At 43.4% G+C, this 25,229-nt stretch overlaps 1 protein-coding gene across 1 annotated transcript in view; it reads left to right on the forward strand.

Annotated features, from left to right (window-relative positions):
* Window positions 1-25,000, forward strand: part of c5 (complement component 5) — a 60,550-nt gene extending 35,550 nt beyond the window's left edge. Inside the window, exons 26-42 of the mRNA XM_085785714.1 lie at window positions 481-640; window positions 789-893; window positions 1,334-1,505; window positions 3,413-3,537; window positions 10,907-10,987; window positions 14,967-15,125; window positions 16,209-16,271; window positions 18,341-18,431; window positions 18,513-18,552; window positions 18,654-18,756; window positions 18,841-18,915; window positions 20,184-20,289; window positions 20,376-20,468; window positions 20,559-20,648; window positions 22,128-22,220; window positions 22,304-22,445; window positions 24,677-25,000. Of these exons, the coding sequence (XP_085641840.1) occupies window positions 481-640; window positions 789-893; window positions 1,334-1,505; window positions 3,413-3,537; window positions 10,907-10,987; window positions 14,967-15,125; window positions 16,209-16,271; window positions 18,341-18,431; window positions 18,513-18,552; window positions 18,654-18,756; window positions 18,841-18,915; window positions 20,184-20,289; window positions 20,376-20,468; window positions 20,559-20,648; window positions 22,128-22,220; window positions 22,304-22,445; window positions 24,677-24,809 (1,831 nt within the window). The 3' untranslated portion in view covers window positions 24,810-25,000. The remainder of the gene's footprint in view (window positions 1-480; window positions 641-788; window positions 894-1,333; window positions 1,506-3,412; window positions 3,538-10,906; window positions 10,988-14,966; window positions 15,126-16,208; window positions 16,272-18,340; window positions 18,432-18,512; window positions 18,553-18,653; window positions 18,757-18,840; window positions 18,916-20,183; window positions 20,290-20,375; window positions 20,469-20,558; window positions 20,649-22,127; window positions 22,221-22,303; window positions 22,446-24,676) is intronic.
* The last annotated feature ends 229 nt before the right edge of the window (window positions 25,001-25,229 follow it).

Genomic DNA, 25,229 nt, shown 5'->3' on the forward strand with positions numbered 1-25,229 from the left:
TTCACAAATCCACCATCGGGGGCGTCGGCTGAGAGCTTCCTGTTTCGGCTCCGAGCTGCTGCAGCCTCGCGGGTGAGAGCAGAGCCGCTGCTGCATCCACATGCAGAACTCCGTTTGCAAAAGCTGAGTTATGATGAAAACTTCCAGATCGTGAGCTGTCATGAGACTTTGATCGTCATCTATTTCAGTTCTGCTCGTTGTAGAGTCCCCAAATTTACACATAAAGGTGTGTTAAAGTGTCTAGTTTCATAATTTTTTTAAAAAGCAAAAAACGAGAAATTACGTGGTTGGCACTCAATGAGTTAAGAAAAGTTTTAGTTTTTTTTCAGACCCACCAGCTTCAGTTCCTGTGTGTTTCCAGCCCGTTGACTGTGTGTTTCCAGCCCGTTGACTGTGTGTTTCCAGCCCGTTGACTGTGTGTTTCCAGCCCGTTGACTGTGTGTTTCCAGCCCGTTGACGGTGTGTTGTTCTCTGCACCAGGCTGACGGCCCAGCTGGTCAACGTGCTGTCGCTGGTCGACCACATCCCCAAAGTCCAGAGTCAGTCTGCAGCCAAATCCATCGAGTGGCTGTTGCTCCGGGCTCAGAGGCCGGGAGGAGCCTTCACCGAGACCGCCTCGTACAAACCCAAGACCATAACGGTCAGCAGCACTCCTGCTCCTCCTGCTCCTCCTCCTCCTCCTCCTGCAACATGTCATGTCACGTTACTTTATGTCATGTCATGTCGGCCTCAGCGATTGGTGCTCGTATTCACCCGTCACCTGCCTCCTCTCCTCTGATTGGCTGCAGGCTGCCGGCTCCGGTGCCCTCGACCAATCAGTGTACCTGACGTCCTTCGTCCTCATCGCCCTGCAAAGAGCCTCGCAGACCAGTGACCCAGTCATGCAGCTGCATGTGAGACCTCCTCCTCCTGCTGCTCCTCCTCCAGCCTCCACCTCCTGCTCCTCCTCCTCCTGTTCCTCCTCCTGTTCCTCCTCCTGCTCCTCCTCCAGCCTCCACCTCCTGCTCCTCCTCCTCCTGTCTCCTCCTCCTGTTCCTCCTCCTCCTCCTCCTCCTGTCTCCTCTTCCTGCTCCTCCTCCTCCTGTTCCTCCTCCTCCTCCTCCTCCTGTCTCCTCTTCCTGCTCCTCCTCCTGTCTCCTCCAGCTCCTCCTCCTCCTCTTCCTGTCTCCTCTTCCTCCTCCTGTCTTTTACTTCATCCCCTCCTCCTCCATCTCCTCTTCCTGTCTCCTCCTCCATCTCCACCTGTCTTCCCCTCCATCTCCTCTTCCTGTTTCTTCCTCCTACAGTTTAACACAGACCTCCTCCTCTTCCTCCTCCTCCTCCTCCATCACAGCTGCCTCAACAGAAAATGGCGTCCGCAGCAGCCTACATTTCCCAGAATGCCCTGAATGTCAAGAGTGTTTATGTGCGTGCGGTGGCGGCGTTCGCTCTGACCCTTCATGACCCCAGAAGCGCGACGGCGGCATCGCTGATGAGGAGCCTCGAGGATTCAGCCATACAGAGAAGTGTGTGTGTGTGTGTGTGTGTGTGTGTGTGTTCAGGTATCAGAGCAGTAAAGGTCAGTTCACAGCACAAGGAACTTGTCGTGGTGCAAACATAAAGGTACCAAAAAGAGTTAAAGGTGGGGATGAAAATAAAAATAAGATAAAATAAAATAGAATAAATCAAAAATTATAGCGCAAAAACTTACACATATACTATAATTTTGAAAATTCAATTGTTTTTTGTTTGTTTGTTTGTTTGTTTTGTGTCTTTGATTAAAGCAGAAGTAAGTGATATATTTGTGTTAATCTAAGTCTTAAATAGTTATATCTTCCGACAACAATCACTTCTATAGAGTGTTTGGACTGAAACACGGGTCTGTCAGTCACTCTGCTCTGCTCTGAGCCCAGGAGAAAACTTTTCTTGTATCCTACAGTTTTTATCCAATGAGGAGAGAGAACGGCATGCAGGGCTGTGTGTGCAGCCAAGGGACGCCGTGAATGTGGTGACGTAGCGACGAGGACTGTTATGGTGCGTTCAAGGAAACTCGTATTTTTCCGACCGTGAAGTGGTACCAGTTCGATCTGGTACGAGTTCACCGGTCGGAAGTTACGAGTGGCCGTTATAGTGACTTTCACAGGTAAAACAGGTCGGAAAAACACGAGTGGGTTGCCTGGAACGCTACAAAGTCGTAAGTTGTGACTTGAAGCTGTAATTTACGATTTCAAAAGCCTGCCTGGAACGCAGCATTAGCCAAAACCACCGGATCACTTACTTCTGCTTTAATGTGACTGTGTTGAAACTATGTGCTGTCATTCTTGGCCAGGTCTCTCTTAAAAAAGAGATCTTGGATCTCAATGGGACAAACCTGGATAAATAAAGGTTATAATAATAATAATATACAATTTAAGATCAATATAAAAAGAATACAATAGAATGAATGAATAAAAGTGTATTTTAACACAGAATAAAAGAGGAACAAAATAAAAAACAGAATAGAATAAAGAAGATAAAGATATATATATATATATATATATATATCAGTAGGAAAGAGCTTTGTCCACATGGAGACAGAATCTGTGTAAGATTGCCTAACTTTATTCGTGTTTGACAAAATAAATAATTAAACACCAAAGTAAATATTATTGAATATTATTTTTCATTACCGAATATTATAGTAGAACAGCTTTCTCAATGAGTTTGTAATACATTTTCATTATTTAGATAGATACGTAGGTCACGCATTTTTTCAATGTCTTCGGCAAAATTCAAATCTAGCATTTTAATCTAGATCAACTACAGGATTGCAGTGAGATTAATCTAGATTAAAAAACTTAATATATATGTGTGTGTGTGTGTGTGTGTCGTGGAAATTTTTTGCTGTTTGCTGTTGGTGAATACTGAAATAGAGACTTCGCCGGCCGACATTGTTTTTATTTCCTTGCAAAGAAAGGTCAATCTTCACCCGAGCGGAGATGGCAAAGAAAGACCCTGAACATGGGGAAAACCTAAACATTTATAGCTGAGGGAAGGTCCACTTCTGGGGTGTGATTTACATCTTTTGTCTGCTGAGGGGTCAGCCCCCTACTCAGGATGTCTTTTCACACTCTTGTCTTTCACAGATATCGGCACTGGCATCCTGGACTGTGATTAAGAGGTCTAATCAACACAATTTAAAATACAAAAGGGTTTGAGTAAATCATGAGAAAGTGAGAGGTTGGGTGTCTCCGAAACTTGAAATGCAATTACAAGGTTTAGACATTAAAATACACAAATGGGTAACAAACAAAAGGAGATCTGATACCTCGGAGGGAAAGCAGGGGGTGGGGACGTCACAAGTGATTAAAACAAAGGAATATTCAAATTTACCATTACAGTGTGTGTGTGTGTGTGTGTGTGTGTGTGTGTGTGTGTGTGTGTGTGTGTGCAGCTGGCCCCCCTGCTGTCCGGTACTGGCAGGAGCCCGGTACGGCGGGTGGGTGGTTGAGCCCGGACCAGTCCAGTGGTCTGACGGTGGAGATGACGGCATATGTGGTGCAGACGGTGCTGCTCAGGGTGAGACACAGAATAACCTGCACTCTATTTATCCTTGACCTTATTGCATTAATGATCTTAATGACGAGGAGTTTCTATTTGGTTATAAAAAAAAGTCACATATTAATGTGGATGAATCTACGTTACCACTTGTTAACTCATTGAGTGCCAACCACGTAATTTCTCGTTTTTCGTTCCCATGCGTTGAGTGCCAAAAACGAGATTTTACGTTCCTATTATATATATGCACATCTTTTTTGCAGGTTACCAACATGATGTTGTACTGGAAATTCAGCTAATACAATACAAGCTTGTCTTTTGACAGTATGGCTCACCTTTACATCATCCACAGCTTATAAAACGTTTTCAATGCTGTGAAATGCTAAAATTACTAGTGCAGTTTAAACATGGAATTAATTTATTTACTAAGATTTGCTTTACTGATTTTTAATGGGCCTTTACAGTAACATTAACACCACGACACACTGCTGTAATCAATAACAAATTCAGGAAAAACTTTCCAGGACTATTTCTATGAATGCTTTCACTACACACAAGAAAAATACAAATGTTTAATCTTGTTACCCTCCTTGAAATAATAAAGCATCCAGAGATGAATATCAGAGCTTGTGGATTCAATTTAAATGTGCGCACAGAAACGGCAAATAGGCTACAACATTTTTTTTTCGGGGGGGGGGGTCGCACACCAGGCTCTACAAACACTGGTGTGCTTATCATGCCACGTAGCAATGGGACTTGTCGCTCATTAATATACTGCACAACTGAAAATATTGATGTGACCCCGCAGTAATGTTGTTGTTATGATGTTTAAGTTGTGTGATTTCTGACTGACTGTGAATGTGTACGGGCAGGTAGCGTATGGTTGGATGAGAAACTGAGGGACCGGGGTGAGTGTGAGGAAGACAGAGTCCTGTGTGTGTGTGTGTGTGTGTGTGAGGAGGAGCAGAGGAAGAAGTGAGAGCTGTCAGAAAAGTTTGTGTTATGTTGCTGTAGTTACGTCGGCTCGGACGCTACAATATCAATAACAACGTGTGCTTAACATCGACGTCGGACGTGAAATAGCCGCGGAGCGGAGCAGTTTCCTTTCGGTGCCGTTAACCGATCGTGTCAGATGCGCCAGAGCGCGCGCCTCTGTGCCAGGCTCGCGCTCTGCAGCGGTTTGTGTTTATTCATCTTAACAGAGCGCGTGAGAGATTAACACACACATTCACACAGGCTACACACACATACGGGTTACACATACCCACAGACACAGCTGATGTGCGCAACTGGTGGCGTGCCCCCCCAGTGGGTGCTCAACCTGGAATCGGCGCATAAGAGTCCATCATCGCGGTGCAGACGAGTGAGAGGAGAGACCTTCTTTATCGCTGCTCTGCTGCGTGTTTGTGATCGTGGGTTTGGATCTCTTTTCTTTCAAATGCCTGGAAAAGGCTCAACTGTCTTTTTGACATTTCTATACTGGACCGGGGGGAATCATCACATAGCGGTAGTGTAATAGGCACCAGAAATCAAAAAGAGACAGATGACGTAGGACGACAATCACTGGCTTTTACGTTAGGCTTCCAGTGATTGGTTTAACAATCAATGAACTCAGCACGTTCAGTCTGTTACAAACAACAAGCATCTTTATCACACCCCCTCAAAATAAACAAAATTGCTTCTTTTTTTTCACCTATGAAAAGAATTGTACGCACAGTGCGTACAGGATTCCGGCTGGCGGCGCCACTGAATGAGATCATGAAAAAGACTCCTTCCAATAAAATATCATGTGATGAATTTCAAGTGGGACTGGAAAGTAAGTTAGTAACTGACCCTGTAGAAATTGCTGATGGATTTAATGATTTTTTTGTTAACATTGGACCCTCACTTGCTGCCAGTATACCTCATAGTTCTATGACACTTCCTGAAATACAGGCTCCTCCTAAACCTTTCAGGTTCAGGATGATTGGGCAAGCTGAGCTTGAGGACATTGTGACCAAACTCAAACCTAAAGGAGCTGGTCATGATGGACTGAAGCCTAGTCTTCTCAAGAAATGCTTGCCTGCCATTATAAAACCTCTTCTTCACATATTGAATTGCTCACTTGCTACAGATCGTTGTCCTGACCAGTTCAAATGGGCCAGAGTCATCCCAGTACACAAATCTGATGAAACGTGTAAGTACTCAAATTATAGACTAGGGTTTCTCAACGGGGGCGGTACCGCCCCCTGGGGGGCGTTCTGAACTTTGTGGGGGGCGCTGGGAGCGTGAGGGCTGAGAGGGGGGCGCTCAGGCAAAAATGGGGGGCGCCACAACTTGGCGTCTACAAAGTTCATTTGAGCTCTACTTTTTCAACTTTAATGATTTCCCAACTTTTTAAGTGCAAATAACCAACATAAATAACCTACTTTTCAACTGATTTAACCCGCAAATATAACACTCATAATGCGGGAAATTCCCGCACACATGTCAAACCAACCATAGTGCGCACTACAGGAGCGCTGCGTCAGACGGTCTGACTTAAATGACACACACACGTCTTTGTATAGTTTAACCATAGGCTACTGAATGAAGTTAGATGGATTCTTTATACCAAGTACAGCCAAACATTAGTGTAGGCTACAGGCTGAAGAGAGAGGAATAGCAGAGCTCCTATGACTGCTCGTCCCTGCGAGGAGCAGGTGACCCGAGCCGTCTTTTTTTTTTTTTTTTAGCGGCGCCGTCTTTACAGGTGAAGCACACGCACATGTCCGCCCGACTTTCCCCGACAGGGTTTTCCTGCCGATCTAAGGTGATTTTTGGCCGCCACCTTAATAGTTACAGGGTGCATGTTGGGTCTTTAGATATAGCGTCGCCGTCTTGCACAAACACCCCGTTTGAAGAGGGAAGCCCGTAAATTACCAGCGGCGTAATGTCAATAGAAACCGAGGGGGCAGGTGCCCCTCAGATTTGATGGATGATTTTTTTTTTTTTTTTTTTTAACTTACTTTACCTTACTTATTATTTTACCATCTAGCTATGATCAGTGGTCATATTGAGTTAAATGTATTACAAATAATGCCATAGTCCATCTCAAAAATACATCATTGCCTTTTTCCAAAAATTACAACCCCCCTCCTTTCTGATGGATGTGGTCTCTTCCGCCCTGACTCACACACGGGCACCTTGCCTGCATCAGTCCGTGCTTGGGGTAAAAAAAAAAAAAAAGTCTGTGCTAGGGGAGGGGAGCCACCTCAATGGAAATGTGAGAGCAGTGTAACATTAAACTAGGGATTTCAAATGTTTAATCAAAGAGGAACTATGGAAGTCCGCTGCTTTCCCGCTGTTTTGCTAGCAGTCCCTGGCCATGTGCATTTGTTTACAATGAAGCCGAAAAATCAATACATGGCCATGTGCATTTGTTTACAATGAAGCCACGAAAAATCAATATATGGAGTGGTGAAATAAGTTTTTTGAAATACATCCACCTTATTGTTCCACATTGTTAGCCAAGATAATGTTTCTGAAATTCAGTTTACCAACTTTTTGGTCCCCAGTTAGTGCCCAAAATAAGTGATTTGAGGGCATCCTCAAAAAAATTTTGGCACAATTGGACATTCTAGCACCAAATCAACAATCTTTTTTTTTTTTTTTTTTAAACCGCAACATAGGGTTCACGTCATGATATTGTTTGTATTTTGAGCATTAAAACTTCCATAGTCCATAGTTTTCTTTGTTTGATATGTCAAGAAACTTTTGGTTAAGTAACCATGGACAGCTCCGTCATCATTACCATCATTATGGGCAGTTTTTGTTCTAGAGACCTGTAAAAAATAAATAATTTAGGTCAAATGCTGGAAATTTGAAGTCCGCTTTTTGAAAATTTTCAAATCCCTTGTGAAAACACGTCATGAGGACAAACTGTTTTGGTGCTTGAAATATGTTTACCAGAGTCTTAGCTTCACGAAAGCAGTGAAATAGGCCTATGAATAAAGTAACAGATAAGTGTAGAAAACAAGTTTAAAGCGAAATTTTGTAACATTGTTTTTTTTTTTTTTTTTTCTGGGGGGGGGGGGGGCGGTCAGAGGACCATGGTATGGTCAGGGGGGCGTTGGTTCAAAAAAGGTTGAGAACCACTGTTATAGACCAATATCCATTTTGCCTTGTCTGGCCAAAGTACTTGAAAGAATTGTGTACTATAGACTAACAGAGTAGCCTATTTAAATGAATCCAATCTCCTCTATTCTCATCAATATGGATTTAGAGAAAAACACTCCAATGCGATGGCGCTGGTTCAACTAATTGATAGATTTTCAACGGCATTGGATAATAATGAATTTACTATTGGGGTTTTTATAGACCTGTCCAAAGCCTTCGATACCGTTGATCATAGTCTTCTGGTTAAAAAATTGCAGATGTATGGTATTGGGGAAATTGAGCTTCAATGGTTCTGTGAGTATCTGAACAACCTATCCAGCCTATTTTTTAGAAATTTAAAAATTTAAAAATTGCATATCCATAATAAAATGAGTATATCTCTGCAACCACAAGGTCTATTTGAATACTTTTGGTGTCATAGTAAAGGGAAAAAAAATGAGGAATTGCTGAAATGTGTAAATTTCAGTATATCTGTTACTGGTGAAGAGTAAATGAAGATGACACACAGAAAAAAATTAATAAAATTAATATTCGCCTAAAAAAAAAATCATATTTTTGATGAGTGCCCTTTAGAATAATGCTGATGAACCTCAAACTCTCTATAAAATCATTGTACAACATGTGAACATTGTCTCTGCAGTGGTTGATTCTGATTAATTGAAGCAGGACAAAATGATTGAGATTTTACTACAAAATATCCAGGCGAACTTTCCAAAATGTCCATTTTTGGCACAGCTTGGAACCACCTGCTACTATAAACTATTGTTTAATCTTTATTTTCACACAATTTGGATAAACTAACTGAAAATAAATCTACTGGAACCGATTGTAAATAACTAACATAGTGGATTCAGTGTCTCTGCGTACTGCTGCACTCAGAGCAGCTTGTTTGGGTGGGTTTGGCTTTCAGCCTCTATCTCTGCAGCGCAGTGGTCGATTCGAGTGAGGGGCGGCTCATTGTGACCATTAGAGAGAGAGGAATGACGCTAGACCCAGGTCGATGTGATTGGCCGCACTGGCAGCCATGTGACAGCCATGAACCAATCAGATCAGCAGATCCACGTGCGGGCCAACGTGGGGTTGTATGCGCGCGCACCAGGCTTCCGTGCAGGGTCCTAGCGCCGTCGGGTTTCGGCCCGGCTGATTCAGATGTAAACACTAGGCAGAGTTCAACTGGAAATATTGTGGATTTACCCATAACACAACCTTTTCACGGCAAAACTGCAAAGGTAAGAGCAAATGTACGACCATGTTTTGGCCACGCAGTGTCTGTTTTTGCTCGACTTTGCTGGTTGTTGTCTTCTCCCTCTGCCGTGCTGCTGCTAGCTGCTGTGTTAGCCGCGGTTGTTGAGGGACGCCCCGATGTTTACGTTCAGATGAGAGGTCGCTGATGTGTTTTGCATAATGTACAGTTGTATACGAGCCAGAAATGTGGCGACTGGGTCCACACAGAGGTGCTTTATGAAGTTTGATGTCTAGTTGTTTGTTTGAGTAGTGTTTGGGCTGTGTTTGGGTCATATAAACATGGTTTTTACACGTTGTAGCCCAGCTTCTGCTGTTTAATTTGACATATAATATGACCATATTCTTTCATAATCAGTGCACTGGGGGCTCTGTTATTGTTATGCATGTCTTCAAGTCCCCCATATGGGGGACTCTGGATTTTAAACAGTTTGTTTCTTGGAATGGTTTTGATTCTAGCTATAGGAAGTTAACACATTGCCGCAAGGATCCATTCAAAAAGCATGTTTTTTGTCAATTTTGCTGATGATACGAATATGTTTATGTCGAATCGAAGTTATGAAGACCTAATTACTCAAACAAATGCTAAACTTACAAAAGTTAATCTTTGGTTCCAAAAAAATAAATTATCTCTAAATATTAAAAAAACTTCATACATGTTAGTCGTACCAAAAAATAAGAAAAAGATTCCTTATGATAAAGATGTCAATATATTCAATCATTCTCTTATTAGAGTGCAATATGCCAAGTTTTTGGGTATTTATATTGATGAAAAATTAAATTGGAAAAAACATGTATCATTCATCTGTAACAAAGTTGCCAAGAACATTGGTGTCATCAGCAGGATAAGACATGTTTTACCCAGAAAAATCCTTATATCACTTTATTATACTTTAATATATCCTTTTCTCACTTATTGCAATCTTGTATGGGCAAGCACTTACAAAACAAACCTCAAACACCTTGTTACTTTACAGAAACGATTTGTTGGAATGGTTACATACTCTGAGTCACTTGCAAGTTCAGGTCCACTGTTTCAAGAACTTAATTTCATGAATGTTTATGATATCAATGTGTATCAGATCTGTTTATTTGTGTTTCAGCATAGAACGAATATTTTACCTCGTAGTTTCTCTCATATATTTATGTCCAACAACCAAGTCCATAGCTACCAGACATGAAACTCTCCCAACCTCCACACTGCCTTCTTTAGAACTGCTCTTGGTCAATTTTCAATTTGTTATCAAGGTCCACGTCTCTGGAATCAGCTACCTGACTATCTGAAAAAAATTATTAATTTAACATCATTTAAAAAGGCTCTCAAAAAGTACCTCATCAGTCAAACCATGTACCATAAGACAATTATTGTCATGTTTTTCTTTTCTCTCTCTCTCTCTCTCTCTCTCTCTTTCTCTCTTACTCCTTACTCTTTCCTTATGAGCTTATTCATTATTTTTGTTTTGTATTATTCATTTATGTACGTATTCTTTTTTTTTTTTTCCTTATTTCCTCATATTTTACTGTTTAATCTCTTACTTTTCTACTTATTTTTCATTATTGTTCAATTATTTTCCTATGTTATTGTTTTTAAACCGTAACAAATTTGATCTTTGAATATGTTGGGTGAGGTTTTTATATAAGCCCTCTTGGGTTTCATACCTCCCCTTTGCACATCCCAGTAATGTTGATTGTTCATGTTGTTTATTTATATGATATTGTTTGTGCTACATAAATAAAAAAATTAAAAATAAAAAAAACTACGACGGTATCTGATCGTCTTCGAACCTCCGACTTTAATTCTTGATGAATGAAAACATTCTTGGCAACACGTCAGTCTTGCGCCGGTCCAAGAATTTCACCGTGCGCACGGAGGCTCATGGTAAATGTAGTAGGAGAACACTTCGCTTTCCAAAACTCCTCGTTGTCCCTTTAATGGTTCAATATGAATATTGATCAACAATATTCTGAAATCTTAAACCGTTGTCCAATCAGAATTTCTTTTGTGTCTCAGGGCAGGATCCAGTACGCACAACCCGTCATGGCCTGGCTGACCAACAGCCAGAACTACGGACAGGCCTTCTACTCTCCACAGGTACACACACACACACACACCAGACGTAACTCACAGGCGGCCATCTTGCGTCAGTCCACTCCCTGTGATTCTGCTGCATGGTGATCCAATCACCTGCACTAAAAAAAACTACTCATAACTTGGTGAAATGTTGACCGTATACAGCTATTAGGCCTACGGTTTGCATCATGAATGAATGAATTAAATCACATCAACAAACAAACGAAAATATAGTTAAAGCAGAAGTAAGCGATCCAGTTGTTTTCGCTAATGCTGCGTTCAAGGCAGGCTTTTGAAATCGTAAATTACAGCTTCAAGTCACAACTTACGACTTTGTAGCGTTCCAGGCAACCCACTCGTGTTTTTCCGACCTGTTTTACCTGTGAAAGTCACTATAACGGCCACTCGTAACTTCTGACCCGTGAACTCGTACCAGATCCAACTGATACAACTTCACAGGTCGGAAAAACACGAGTCTACGAGTTTCCTTGAACGCACCATAACAGTCCTCGTCCCTACGTCGCCACATTCACGGCGTCCCTTGGCTGCACCAAGGGGGCAGTTGTCGGTCTGAGAAGTGAAGCTCACTTCCGCGTTCAAAAAACTGCAATCCCCTCTTCTTCCTCTGGGGGCTGGTGTCAGAAAGCAGCATTCTCCATAGACCCCCATGTTAAAATCGCCGACTTTACATCCTCAGTAAACATGTTAAAAGCCTGGTGTCAGAACGTTTTTTCGTCTCAATCGATAGTTTCTACCCCCGCACACACTCTGAGGGGGGTGAATTTTTTTTTTAACTCTACTGTTTTACTGTTATTAGGTTAAAACTCTGGCCAATTAGGGCGCGGAAACGTTGAGTGACAGGTCCGAGCAGCTCCGTGGACAGCTGCTTCGAGGCCAGTGGGCGGGTTCTCGGCCGGCCAATCCAACATGGCGCTGTTCAGGCCGCCATATTTGAGTCACAAAAACGACTCCCCAAAACCAATAGGTGACGTCACGGACGCTACGTCCATTCTTTTTACAGTCTATGGGCTGCACACACAGCCCTGCATGCCGTTCTCTCTCCTCATTGGATAAAAACTGTAGGATACGATAAATGTTTTCTCCTGGGCTCAGAGCAGAGCAGAGGGACTGACAGACCCGTGTTTCAGACCAAACACTCTATAGAAGTGATTGCTGTCGGAAGATACAACTATTTAAGACTTATATTAACACAAATTACTTCTGCTTTAAAACAGCCAGATCCTCAGGAGCAATCAAATCATTGGAGTTCAAAACCATTATCCAAAAAAAAAGAAAACAAAACAAAAACCAAGCTTCAAAGGAGTTGATCGAAAATCTAATCAACACACTACCCTGTCTTCTTTTCCAGGCTTTGGAAATAAAATGAGTAGTCTTAAACTCATTGGAATTAAAGGTTGAATACGGAGAACAAGCAGAACCCCACCATCTATTGATCAATATAGGCAACAGAAAAATAATTCCAGCAGTCGGTTGCCAGACTGTTAGGAACACCGCTCCGATCAGTAGCACAGAGGAGAAGAACTTTCATCTCTACCTTCAACCCCTTAACCCTAACCCTAAACAGCTTGGGACTAATGGTGATGTTAGATAAATGACTTGTAACTTGTTACACGGAGAGTGAAGCCTCCTTCCACATTATGGCTGGAAACCAAACCTGCGATCAGAGCCTCTGACCCGGTGTCACAGCTCTTGTTCTTGCTCTTGCTACGTGCGCAGTAAACCGTAATCTCTTCTTTATGACAGATACGACTACATAAATACACACATCATAACTGATTGATTATCAAAGGCTTCATTGAAAACTGGGACGAGGCTTAGCAACACAGCGGAAAAGTGACGGCTACTGGCTGGTACGATGTAAACAGGAAGTCATTGTCGAACCCGTCAAAGTTTCTTAAAGGGGAATTCTGGTCATTTTTGACCCCTAAATCATTGTCCTGATGGTCACCCAGTGTTGGGGGGGGGGGGCAAAAAACTCGACCAAAATTGATGCAGGCATACGGAGTTACACCATGGCTACCCGGCGCTAGGGATAGCGACAATGCTAACCTATAGATGAGAGTAGCAAGTGAGGCCACGCCCCCATTCCGGTGAAAACAAACTGCTGGCTTTGACTGGCAGTAAATACAAATCCCGCTGTCGTCCGTCTTGATTTGCGGTATCTAACGTTAACCGGCCTGGAAACTTCTTAGCCTCGTAAACCAGCCTCTCGCGGAAATGCATTTCATTTCATTCCGAGGGAGAGTCTGGCCTCATTGCCGCTGTAAGCGTTTGGCCTGAAACCCTCAGAAGGCCGAGCCAATCAGCGTTGCGCCGTAGTGCAGTGGTTAGAACAGTTACCTCGGGTGCAGGCGGCCAGGGATTGAAGCCGGTAACAAGTGAATTTTTTTCCCCTTGTATGTTAGCCCACACATGATGTACAATTTCAGAACGGACCTTCGGAAAATTTCGGAATAGCGGACCTTCGGAATGGCGGTCGCCCCCCTGAATTGTTTACCACACAAGCACATGTGGACTAGCCGGTCCCACGGCTTCAGGCCATTTCTGTCCATTCTTCATACGGCCTGAAGCCATAAATCTCTTCTTTTCCTGTCCCACTCTCTTAAGGGGAGTAGGGAAAATCTGATGTTAGGTTCTTTTAAGTTGTTCGACGAACAATATACCACACAACAACTCGTTCGCATTGTGGTTTTTTGTATTGGAACAGACTGAGGACTTCTTTGTTTTCACCGGACAGGGGGCGTGGCCTTTACGTGACATAGGGTCGCTGTCTTCCATGGGGGCAATTCTTTCAACCACAACAAACACTCAGAAAACAATCAAATATCTAATGGTACATGACTGGAGTCCTTAGAGACACCACTGAACTCATATAGTGTAATTATAATTTCTTTAGCTTCAACAATCTTAAGTTCTTTAAACATGTAGGCTATGTGCGATCTACAAATCTCTAAACAGCCTGTACCCACCGCCCCTGGAAGAGTATATAAAAAAACAACCAGAAAGGAGTATAGGGACCAGAGCCACCACAAGAGGGGACTGTGAGGTACAATTTAGACGCACAACATTTTCTCAAAACATGTTATCAGTCCAAGGATGTTTAGAATGGAACAAGTTTCCCATCAATATTAGAGAGTGTCCGACTTTCAGGACCTTAAAGCACAACTTACAGACTGGATATTAGACAAACAAACTTGTGAGCACCTGTAAACATGTTTAACCTGGGTTAAACATGATTACAGTTGTATGGCTATGTCTGGTGCGTGTGCAATGGTCTAGCATATGTAGATATTATGTGCGAACAGTGCGAATGTATGCCTGAAATAATGGAGGTTTAGTTACTATGTGTGAATGTTTATGGCTGGTTCGTGTGCAATAATCAGTCAGGGTGCAATCATGTAATACCTGCAGTGTTTGAATGAGATCCGTGAACAAATACGTGAATATGGATAGAATATAAATAGTTGTTATAATATGTGGATAATATACCATGACGTACTTTAATCTGATGCAATACACCTGGCACTTTAAACTGATGTACACTTTAGGGCACCGTGCAATACAACTTGGTACCCATGCACTCCTGCACTCTAGCACTTGTCACTTTGGCCCAGCACTTTTGCACTTTATCTCTCAGAAACTCTTTAGGTCCCTCTACCCATGGAAGTGTTGTAAAAATGTCAATATTTTATCTCGTTATAGTTGTTGTCTGCATTGTTATGTCGTTTATAATACTATGTTTTTCTGTCACTGTACTGTTTTTATGTTTTGGGACTCCGGATGGAAATTAGCATTGCTGCTACAATCCGGCACATTTACATGTTTTTATATGTTCATTGATGTGCACTGTCCCACACAAATAAACAAATAAAGTAAGTAAAGTAAAGTAAAGTGTACAGTATAAACAGTATAAACTTTGTCTGGTGAGTCATCTAGTCTTCTTCTAGATATCTATGGGTTCTCCTTTGACCTCTGCCAGGACACGGCCCTGACCCTGGCGGCCCTGACGGCGTACAGCGCCGCCACCAGCCGACCCCATCTCAACCAGCGCGTCAGCATCCGCTACAGCAAAAGCAAATATGGGACGCTGGGGAGTCCCCACCTGACCCAGAGCATGTCTGTGGCCACGCCCATCGAGGTGAGACGGAGACAGCTGAACGCGGCGCGCTTCATTAACCTGAAAAAAATGAAGAAAAGCTTGCACACTGCAAGGGCTCCTATAAATATAATTTAATGGTGACAAGGTTTCGAGCTATTGCTCTTCCTCAGGTCATACAAAATACTGGAGGACGCCATTTTTAAAGAGTGAGTGGTCACATGATCACACAGCTGATGTCACTTCCACATGATTGTCGAGTTTAGAGACAATAGAAAAATAAAGACAAAAAGTTTTTTTTACAATGTAGTATAAACACTCAAAGACATACACCCAGTGAGTGTTAGATGTGCTGAACAATAACAGATCAAAACACCATACTAAAAAATATATTAAAAAATATATTCAACACACTTGAAGCAGTCTGGATACATCAAACATCAGGAAAACTGTCATACTGTCTCAGACCTGCTACAAAGAGGTGCCTCTTATATGTAAAGCACAACAAAGTGCCTAAGTACAATGTATGAAACACAGTCTGATTGAAACATAATATATGAGACCATTAAACAATGGCACAGTAATATGCATACAGAGAAAATAGAGAATACAACCCCAAATGCAACAAACCAGGCAGAGCAGACCCAATTCAAAGGAAGGGTCTGATATCACATTCTTCATTTAGACCTCTCGGTGCCAGGGTGTTTAAAGTATACATCCAATACAGTTCACGTTTTAGGAGTAGATTATTAATGTCCCCCCCTCGCCGTGGAAGTAGAACATGCTCAATGCCCATGTAGGTGAGAGAAGCAACAGGATGATTCATTAAATTAAAATGACATGCAACTGGGCTTTTCTGATCCTGATTTCTATGTTCTGAGATTCTATTCTTCAGAGGTCTTGAAGTTTTTCCTATAGACCTTTTCAGAGAGTATAAACAAATACAGGTGTTACCAAGGATACTAATTAAGGCTCCATTCAATTTAGTGTACCAGAGCGTTTTCTAATGAGCCACACCTGTCTTTGTTTATACTCTCTGAAAAGGTCTATATAAGCAAGGCACTTCATTAACCACCCACTGGACCTCACACCTGTTTCCTCTCCACCCGTTTCTGTTTCGGACAGGTGACGAAGGATGATGACGTCATCGTGTCCACAGACTCCGGGACAGGTGTGGCGACCGTGAAGGTGGGCGTGGTCTAATTCTGTTTGATTGACACTGACCGTTGTAGCCATTTAAAAACATTCAAACCACAATTCTTATTTGCTGCACATAAATCCGTTATGTTTAGCTACGTTTGTAGACTCGGTAATTCATTTTTGTAGAAATGTTTAATCTGCAATTTATAATTTCTTGCGTGACATTATTTGGTCACTGGGGGGTGGGTAGTCAGTCTCAACAGTGTCGACTGACTGACAGAAAGTTTTTGACCATCACTATTGTTTACAGACTTTAAAGGGATAGTTCAACATTTTGGCAAATTGGCCCATTGCCATAATCCCTATAGTCATAGCAGTAGGTTCGTTACCTTTAATTGACCCTTTGTTGGCCTTCTGATTGGTTGCTGATCCACCAATCAGAGCGCTCCTCCCCATGTCACATGTTGCACAACATTCTAAGGTTGGACAACCCTGGAATGAAACCCTATGAAACAAGATAGGTAGACAGCAAGTTTTTCGGCAAAAACTACTTTATAATTTTTCAATATAGTTAAAATATGCCTGGGGTTCCTGCAGTAGCAACTCATGATATCTGGAACGTATTCATGGAGTCATTTTTATCCCATTCCCCAAACCTAAGACATCAATAAACATGTAGGCTACTGTATTACTTTAACCTACTGTTATGTATTTAATTGAGCTTAATAATAGGGTTTGGGGGTGGTCCACTAGGGGGAGCTGTAGGCATAGGTCAGGGGTTAACTGCAAAGTTTTGTTTGTTGTTGTGTGCAGTCCTCATGAGAAGTGAGCCTGTTTTTCCCTGGCTGTATTACTGAAGTGCTATTGAAGCTCATTCATCCTCCAGTCCACTCTCTGGTCGTGTTCATAAACAGAGAAGATCTAATACCTTCAAAGTTATCTAGCAAACGTAACATTACCGCTGCTAATGTCTTTTGAACTTTGTGAAGTTTTACGAGGAAAAACGGGAGATCGGCGGAGATGAGCTTGTAGCTAACGTTAGCTAGCGCCGTTAGCTACTAGCTAGTGAGTGACCAAAACAATGATTTTACCCCATTTTTCGGAAAAGTCAGGTAATGCCCGTTCAATCGCTATTGAGCCACGTCTGTCCTCTATCATGGGCACTATTTTTCTGATGTATAAGTTAATTCAAATTTTCCTTACAAGCAATTTAAATCTGCCTAATTTTCAATGGTTTCCAATGGGAGTTAACCCTTCCGTGACCATTGTTTGTCCAACCTAGCAACAGTAACCGTGGGGGGCGGGGCCTTGACAAAGGGTCAATTGTCGGTGCAAGTTATTTTTAGAACGGCGGAGCAGAGCCGTGAGCTGCTCAGAGCTACGCTACGGAGGCTCATGGGATTTCTTGGTTTCCCTCATCAAACTCATCAAATACACAATCCAACAACTCCACAACGCTCTGGTGGACAAGTTGTGACCTGCACATTCACCACGCTATGAGATAATAACACAACGTTACCACACAGAGTTGTTTTAGAGGGAAATTCTTGCAAAACCGCTGATGCACGTTGCCTTCAGGGACAGTTTTTCATCATCAGTCTCTGTATTTCCCTCTAAAACAACTCTGTGTGGTAACGTTGTGTTATTATCTCATAGCGTGGTGAATGTGCAGCTCACAACTTGTCCACCAGAGCGTTGTGGAGTTGTTGGATTGTGTATTTGATGAGTTTGATGAGGGAAACCAAGAAATCCCATAATGAGCCTCCGTAGCGTAGCTCTGAGCAGCTCATGGCTCTGCTCTGCCGTTCTAAAAAATAGCTTGCACCGACAATTAAAGGTAATGAACCTACTGCTATGATTATAGGGATTATGGCAATGGGCCGGTTTGATAAAATGTTGCTGTTGTTTGTTAATTTGATGGTATTTTCTGTGTTTTTGAAACGTGTTTTTAATGTGGAATTAAGTTTGTCTTTGTTTTTCACCTGCTTTGGGAAATTAAACCATTAAAAGAACTACCACAGTCACCTTTTTGTCTTGGAGGTGCGTTCAAGCGCCACAGGCTGCTCAGGCCTCCCTCCCCTCACCTGTCCGTTAACTCGTCCTGACTGTGTTTCCAGATGAAGACGGTTTTCTACCAGACCACGGCGTCCATACAGGACTGTAACTTTGAGTTCAACATAGAGATGGTGGGCGAGCGCGTCTCCCCAGGTAACTCACCTGTCCTGCTCCTGTCTTTGTGCCTGTGCTTCCTGCCTCTTCACACCTGACATTTGTGCTCCTCCCCCTCAGATGACAGTCTGAGTGCTCCTCACCTGACGGCCTGCGTCAAGTATGAAGACAACTTGACTCACCTGTAAATCAACCAATCGTATGTTGTTTATTCTCATGTCACCTATGATTTGTGTGTGTGTGTGTGTGTGTGTGTTTCAGGTATAAACCTCCTCCCAATGAGGTGGACACCTCGTCCAGACTCACAGTGATGAAGATTCAGCTGCCGACAGGTGTGGAGGCGTACCTGGACGACCTGAGACAGGTGAGGCCTCCTCCCCCCTGAGCTCAGATCAGTCGGAGCGACGTCACGTCACCTGTGATGAACTCACCTGTCGTTGTTTTACAGTTCAGAGACTCTGACGAGCCACTCATCTCCTACTATGAGCTGGACGGAGACACTGTGGAGATCCAGATGGACTCAGTGAGACACACACACACACACACACACCTTTCTCAGGAGCGTACCTATGTTCCCCGGGTCATCCCCAATCCCATACAAAGTGGGGAACATAGGAATGATCCCCATTTGGCTCCCAGGAGGGCACTTTGGCACACATGTGGCTCCCAAGAGGGCACTTTGGCATGCATGTGGCGCCCAAGAGGGCACTTTGGCACACATTTGGCTCCCAAGAGGGCACTTTGGCACACATTTGGCTCCCAAGAGGGCACTTTGGCACACATGTGGCTCCCAAGAGGGCACTTTGGCATGCATGTGGCGCCCAAGAGGGCACTTTGGCACACATTTGGCTCCCAAGAGGGCACTTTGGCACACATTTGGCTCCCAAGAGGGCACTTTGGCACACATGTGGCTCCCAAGAGGGCACTTTGGCACATATTTGGCTCCCAAAAAAGCACTTTGGCACACATGTGGCTCCCAAGAGGGCACTTTGGCACACATTTGGCTCCCAAGAGGGCACTTTGGCACACATTTGGCTCCCAAGAGGGCACTTTGGCACACATTTGGCTCCCAAGAGGACACTTTGGCACACATGTGGCTCCCAAGAGGGCACTTTAGCACACATGTGGCTCCCAGGAAGGCACTTTGGCACAGATTTGGCTCCCGAGAGGACACTTTGGCACATATTTGGCTCCCAAGAAAGCACTTTGGCACACATTTGGCTCCCAAGAAGGCACTTTGGCACACATGTGGCTCCCAAGAGGGCACTTTAGCACACATGTGGCTCCTAAGAGGGCACTTTGGCACACATTTGGCTCCCAAGAGGGCACTTTAGCACACATTTGGCTCCCAAGAGGGCACTTTAGCACACATTTGGCTCATAGGAGGGCACTTTAGCACATATTTGGCTTGCAAGAGGACACTTTAGCACAGATGAGCAGAGATGAGAGTGCTTGTTTGTGACAGATACGACTACACAAATACACACATCGTAACATATTTATGATAATCCATCAATCCACTGAACCAAAACCGACCGGACTAAATGTATTACAATGTAAAAAAACATGGACCTTGGTTCTGAACTTGGTTCGGACTTTCAGGTGTGAAAACGCCCGAAGCTGATATTATCTGACTCAACTTTAGTTTACCTTAGTTTTACATTATTCATTGGAGTTTTTATTTAGTTCTAGTTTTTGGATAAATTGTCATTTACTAAATTATTTTTTCACTGCGAGTTTTAGTGAACTACTATAACTCTGTTGTGAACAGCTTGTGTTCTGTTCTCTCAGGTTCCCTCTGACATCTTTGTGTGCGTTGGTTTTCGGACCAGGACGACGTTCACGGTGAGCAGAGCCGGCGAGTCGGTTTTCAAAGTCTACGAGCGTCACGCCAGAGGTCAGAGTTACAACCTGCAGTGCATTATGGGACATGTAGTCTCAGAGTCAGTCTGATGTAACAGTTTAAGGACGTTTCTCCTCCAGACAGCATGTGCACCAAGATGTTCTCCAGCCAGGAGCGGACGCTGCAGCGCGTCTGTCTGGGCGCTGCAGTGCCGGAGTGTCAGTGCATGACAGGTAACGTCTGTAGAACACACACTTGTCTGAACACACACCTGTCTGTCCGTTGTGTTCACCTTTCATATTTAACGTGTCTCCTCGTCGTAGCGGCGTGCAGCGTCTTCAGAGGAAACCCTGACTTCACCCTGACGGTGGACAAACGCATAAAGGAGACGTGTCGTCCTCACATCGTCTACGGTCAGAAACTCTTCACTTCTTAGTTTACTGGGTCTTTATTTAATTTTATGTTTTATGTTTTTCTGAAATGATATGTCTAATAGTTCAATAAAAAAGGAGGAAGACAGGTGAGGAACACGACCAGCACCTTAACGTCTCGTCTCCCCAGTGACGGGAGTAACAGTGAAATTAACGGCACTACTCTATGTTCACACCAAAAGCTTCCAAAGCGTCACAAACGCCTCGGGGATGCGCTTCAGACAAGACAGCTTAAAAATAAAAGACAAAAAAGGCAGCCAAAGGACATCTCTATTCTGACAGGTTGCCGCCAAACCGCGTCATAGCTAATTACCCTAAAGTTAACCAAGACTCAGCTTCTCGTCTGGTGACGCTTTGGACGCTTTGGAAGCGTGGCGACGGCAGTTGACGCTTTGGTCGCCACTTTGGTCACTCAGTGTCGCCGGGCTCTCATTGAAAATTAATTGACTTCAGGCGTTTTGACGCTTTGGAAGCTTTTGGTGTGAACGCACAGTTAGAAAATAACGGCGTTAACTAACGGCGCTTCTATTTTCGGTAACAGTAATCAAAAAAGTTACTGTTTCATATTAAAATTAACATTTAAATAAAATGCACCATTACTTGACTCAAGAAGTCCCGTCACAAAATAATAACACACCTGTTAAATTGTAGTACGTTATATACACATTTGTTTCAGTTCATCAACTGGTCGGAAAAAAGCCGTTTATCTGGAACTACCCAACTCACTCAGTATTCCTCCGCAGCCTGCGTGGAGGAATACTGAGTGAGTTGCAGGGTATCCGCGGGGTCAAAAAAAATTAAGACCCTTAAAAAGTATTAAAAAGTCTTTTCACAACATTATAAAGTCTTAAATTTTGAAGGTATCTTTTCTGAATTAACTGTCCAAGAGTTTGAGTCCTAAAAAACATTGTGAAAGTGTGTGAATTTATTCATTTTATTAAAAACCAAAGATGAACCGGTACATAAAAAAGAAAAGAAGACTGTTGTTTTTGTTTTTTGAGTGGAGCAATGTTTTTTTGTTTTGTTTTTTGATAAACTTTGCCTTTGATTTATTATCCTAGCCTATTTTGAATTCTGTTGTATCATAGTGGTCTATAGTCTTTATCACAAACTAAAACTGTTAGTACGTTAAAAGTGTCACTGATGTAAATGGTTACAGCTTGAAGTGGCAGTGAGGTATTAAAAAATATTGAGAAGGTCTTGAAAAAGGCTTAAAAAGGTATTAAAATTAACTTCAAGATTCCTGTATTGACCCTGAGTTGGTTAGTTCCAGATAAACGGGAGGTGGAGGGGCAAGTCCAAGTAATTTGACATTTTATTTAAAAAGTGACGCAATAGTTACTTTTCCTGGTAATTAGTTAGTTTTATAACGTAATAATTCAGTTACTTACTCGAGTATCCAGTAACTATAACTAATACCTTTTTAAAAGTAACGTGCCCAACCCCGTGTCCTCCCTGCAGCCTACAGGGTGGAGGTGAGGTCCTCAGCAGCTGAAGGAGACTTCATGACCTACACAGCCTCTGTAGTTGAAATCATCAGGCCGGCAGATAACGGTGAGTCGCCCGCGTCACGTCTACGCGTCCTGTCGGTCGCCATGACTACTCCTGACGCCACGCTGTCCCTCCCTGTCCTGCAGAGCTTGATGCGGTGGGTGTGAGGACGGAGCTGCAGCTGGTGAAGAAGGCCACCTGCAGCACCGTGGACATCCAACATGGCAGACAGTACCTGGTGATAGGAGCCGGCGGGTCGGCGGTCAAGCTCGGCCAAAACAACTACAGGTCAGTGTCTCTCCACCGCTCTCTCTCTCTCTCTCTCTCTCTCTCTCTCTCTCTCTCTCTCTCTCTCTCTCTCTCTCTCTCTCTCTCTCTCTCTCTCTCGTCTGCAGCTACTCCAGTGTGACCTCTGCTCAGCTGCCAGTGTTCTGCAGTAGCGACGTTACAAGTAGCAGCGTTAGTAACTTAACTACATTTCTCAGTAGCGTGGTCGTAGCGTCGCTGTTTTCTACATCAAATAGCTTTTCAGTAGTTAAGCTGTTTTATTGATCAGTAGCGCCGTAGCGTCCACAGAAGCTACATTTCCCCAGGCATCTCTAGACCTTAAACACACCGCTTCCAAGTGACGTCATGTACGTAGCCTTCATAGACATTCACATATCTATGCGTATCCTCCTGCTGAAGGCCGTCTGCTGCAGCGGCGCAGCAGCAGCAGGTGACAGAGGAGGAGGAGAGAGTGGATCAGAGCCGTAGCTGGACAACTTTATGTTTCTAATCGAGTCCTCAGAGAACAATTACCTAACGCTCAACGTCCAACACGTCAAATAGGGGTTTGAGGACACACATTCACATTAGTATTTTCCCGAAGCTAACACAACAATCGCCAGCTAAGCTCACAATTCAGTCAGAAAACATCAAACGTGTGTGTGTGTGTGTGTGTGTGTAGAAGGGCATTTAGGCAGGAGGTAGGACAAATGACAAGAGGAGAAGCTGTTAACTCAAATATTATTTATTTATTTATTTATTTATTTTTTAAATAGCCTAAACCATAGGTGTCAAAGTCAAGGCCCGCGGGCCGGGACCGGCCCGCCAGGCGGTCCAATCCGGCCCGCGGGACAAATGTTGGAGTTCCGTTTCTTTCGGCCCTCTCTCAGCAGTCTGCTGAGCTCACTCCCCCGCCCCTCCCTCACAGATTGAGTGAGCGCCACTTCTCCTCTCCCCCCCGCCCCTCCCTCCCTCCCTCCCTCAAGTTGCAGCGGACAACAGAGACACAGAGCCGCCGACTCTCACGTATTGACTACTACAACACAACAACAGCGGCTCGTTGCGTAGTGTAAGGACAGCACCGACATTCACCGCTAAAGTCCTGCTCTTGGTCCAGCTCGGCTCCAGTTCTCACTGGGCCTGAAAGTTAAAACCCAACACGGTCCGACCTGCTGATGAAGCCCCGGCGCGACGTGGCCGGACTCATTAGCGCAAATTCTCGATCCGAACCGGCGTGTCCGGTCGGGTTGGTGAGGCAGAACCGGCCTGGGGGCAGAACCGGCCCGGTGATAAGCCAGATATAACCTGTAGTTACGTATCCACGCACAGCTGGGAGCTCAAAGCAACAGAGGAGGGGAACAGAGAGAGAGGAGAGGGACAGCGCAGCTACAGGTGTGTGTGTGTGTGTGTGCGTGCGTGTGTGTGTGTGTGTGAGAGAGAGAGAGCGAGAGAGAGAGAGGGAGATGTATTTTTCCTATAGCTACAATTTAATATCAGCCCAATACCTACAATTGTCTGTGTCATTTGCATGTGGTTTTGACCTAGAACTGACAGCCTTTTTAAGGATTTGCCTCTGACAAAAATATTAAGCCGCTACTGGCTGCTAATTGGTGGAAACTCATAATTACATCATGGAAATAGTATAAATAGGCTATAGGCCTATGTATATCCTATATTGCCATTCAGTTAAAAAAAATATTACAATATTACTTTTGGTTCATATTGCCCAGCCCTAAATTTCAGAATGTTCATATTTTTTTGTAAAAAGGATAGCTCATAAACTGTACACATCTTAATAATGTAGGCTACTTTGCACAAAGTACAAAGGGAAAAATGTGGAGTTCTTGTTATTTACAGGTTAATATGCAAATGCGATCATTTTACTGTTCCGGCCCTCTTGAGATCAAATTAGGCCGAATGCGGCCCCTGAACTATAATGACTTTGACACCCCTGGCCTAAACTATTAAAATGAACATTTTTTGCCGATCTGTTTGTCTTAAAGTTTTATTGATCTCTAGAAAGCAATGACTTGGAATGAAGTTGGTTTGATCTAAAAAAAAAAACAAAGCTTTGATGTAGCTAAGCTACTTTTGTCATTTTATTGTAGCATAGCTTGCTACATTTCTCTGGTGGGTAGCTTCAGTGTAGTGAAGCTTCATTTCATGTAGAGTAACTTGTAGCTTAGCTCACTACATTTTCCAAGTAGCTTGCCCAACACTGTCAGCTGCTGCGTTGTGTTTGTGCGGTGCAGGTATCGTCTGGCTCTGGACTCCGAGGCCCTGGTGGAGGCCTGGCCGCCGCTCTGTACCCCTCCTAGCTGCTCAGAGTACGTTATGGACCTGCTGACGTACGCTGAGGAACTGCAGACAGTCAGCTGCCCGTAGTCGCCATGGTCACCATCATCACCATCGTCACCATCGTCACCATGACTGCAGCAGAAGAGCTGGACTGAACCTCAGAGAGCTGTGTGGATAAAGATAAAAGTGTCATCTGTAAACAGGGAACATGTGAACTGCACAGTAGAGCTGCAACAATTAATCAATTAATCACAGAATAATCAATTATTATATTGATCATCAACTATTCTGATAATCTAATTATCAGTTTGAGTAGTTTTTTAAGGAAAAAAAGTCAAAATTCTCTGATTCCAGCTTCTTCAATGTGAATATTTCTGGTTTCTTTGTTCCTTTATGACAATAAGCTGAGTCTCTCTTTGGTTTGTGGACAAAACAAGACGTTTGAGGACGTTGTCTGATGGTTTGGGAAACACTGATATTTTTCAACATTTTTTAACGTTTAACACT

Source organism: Trachurus japonicus, chromosome 9 (assembly GCF_045865225.1).
Source record: "Trachurus japonicus isolate A0001 chromosome 9, Traja_1.0".
NCBI classification, from domain to species: Eukaryota; Metazoa; Chordata; class Actinopteri; order Carangiformes; family Carangidae; genus Trachurus; species Trachurus japonicus.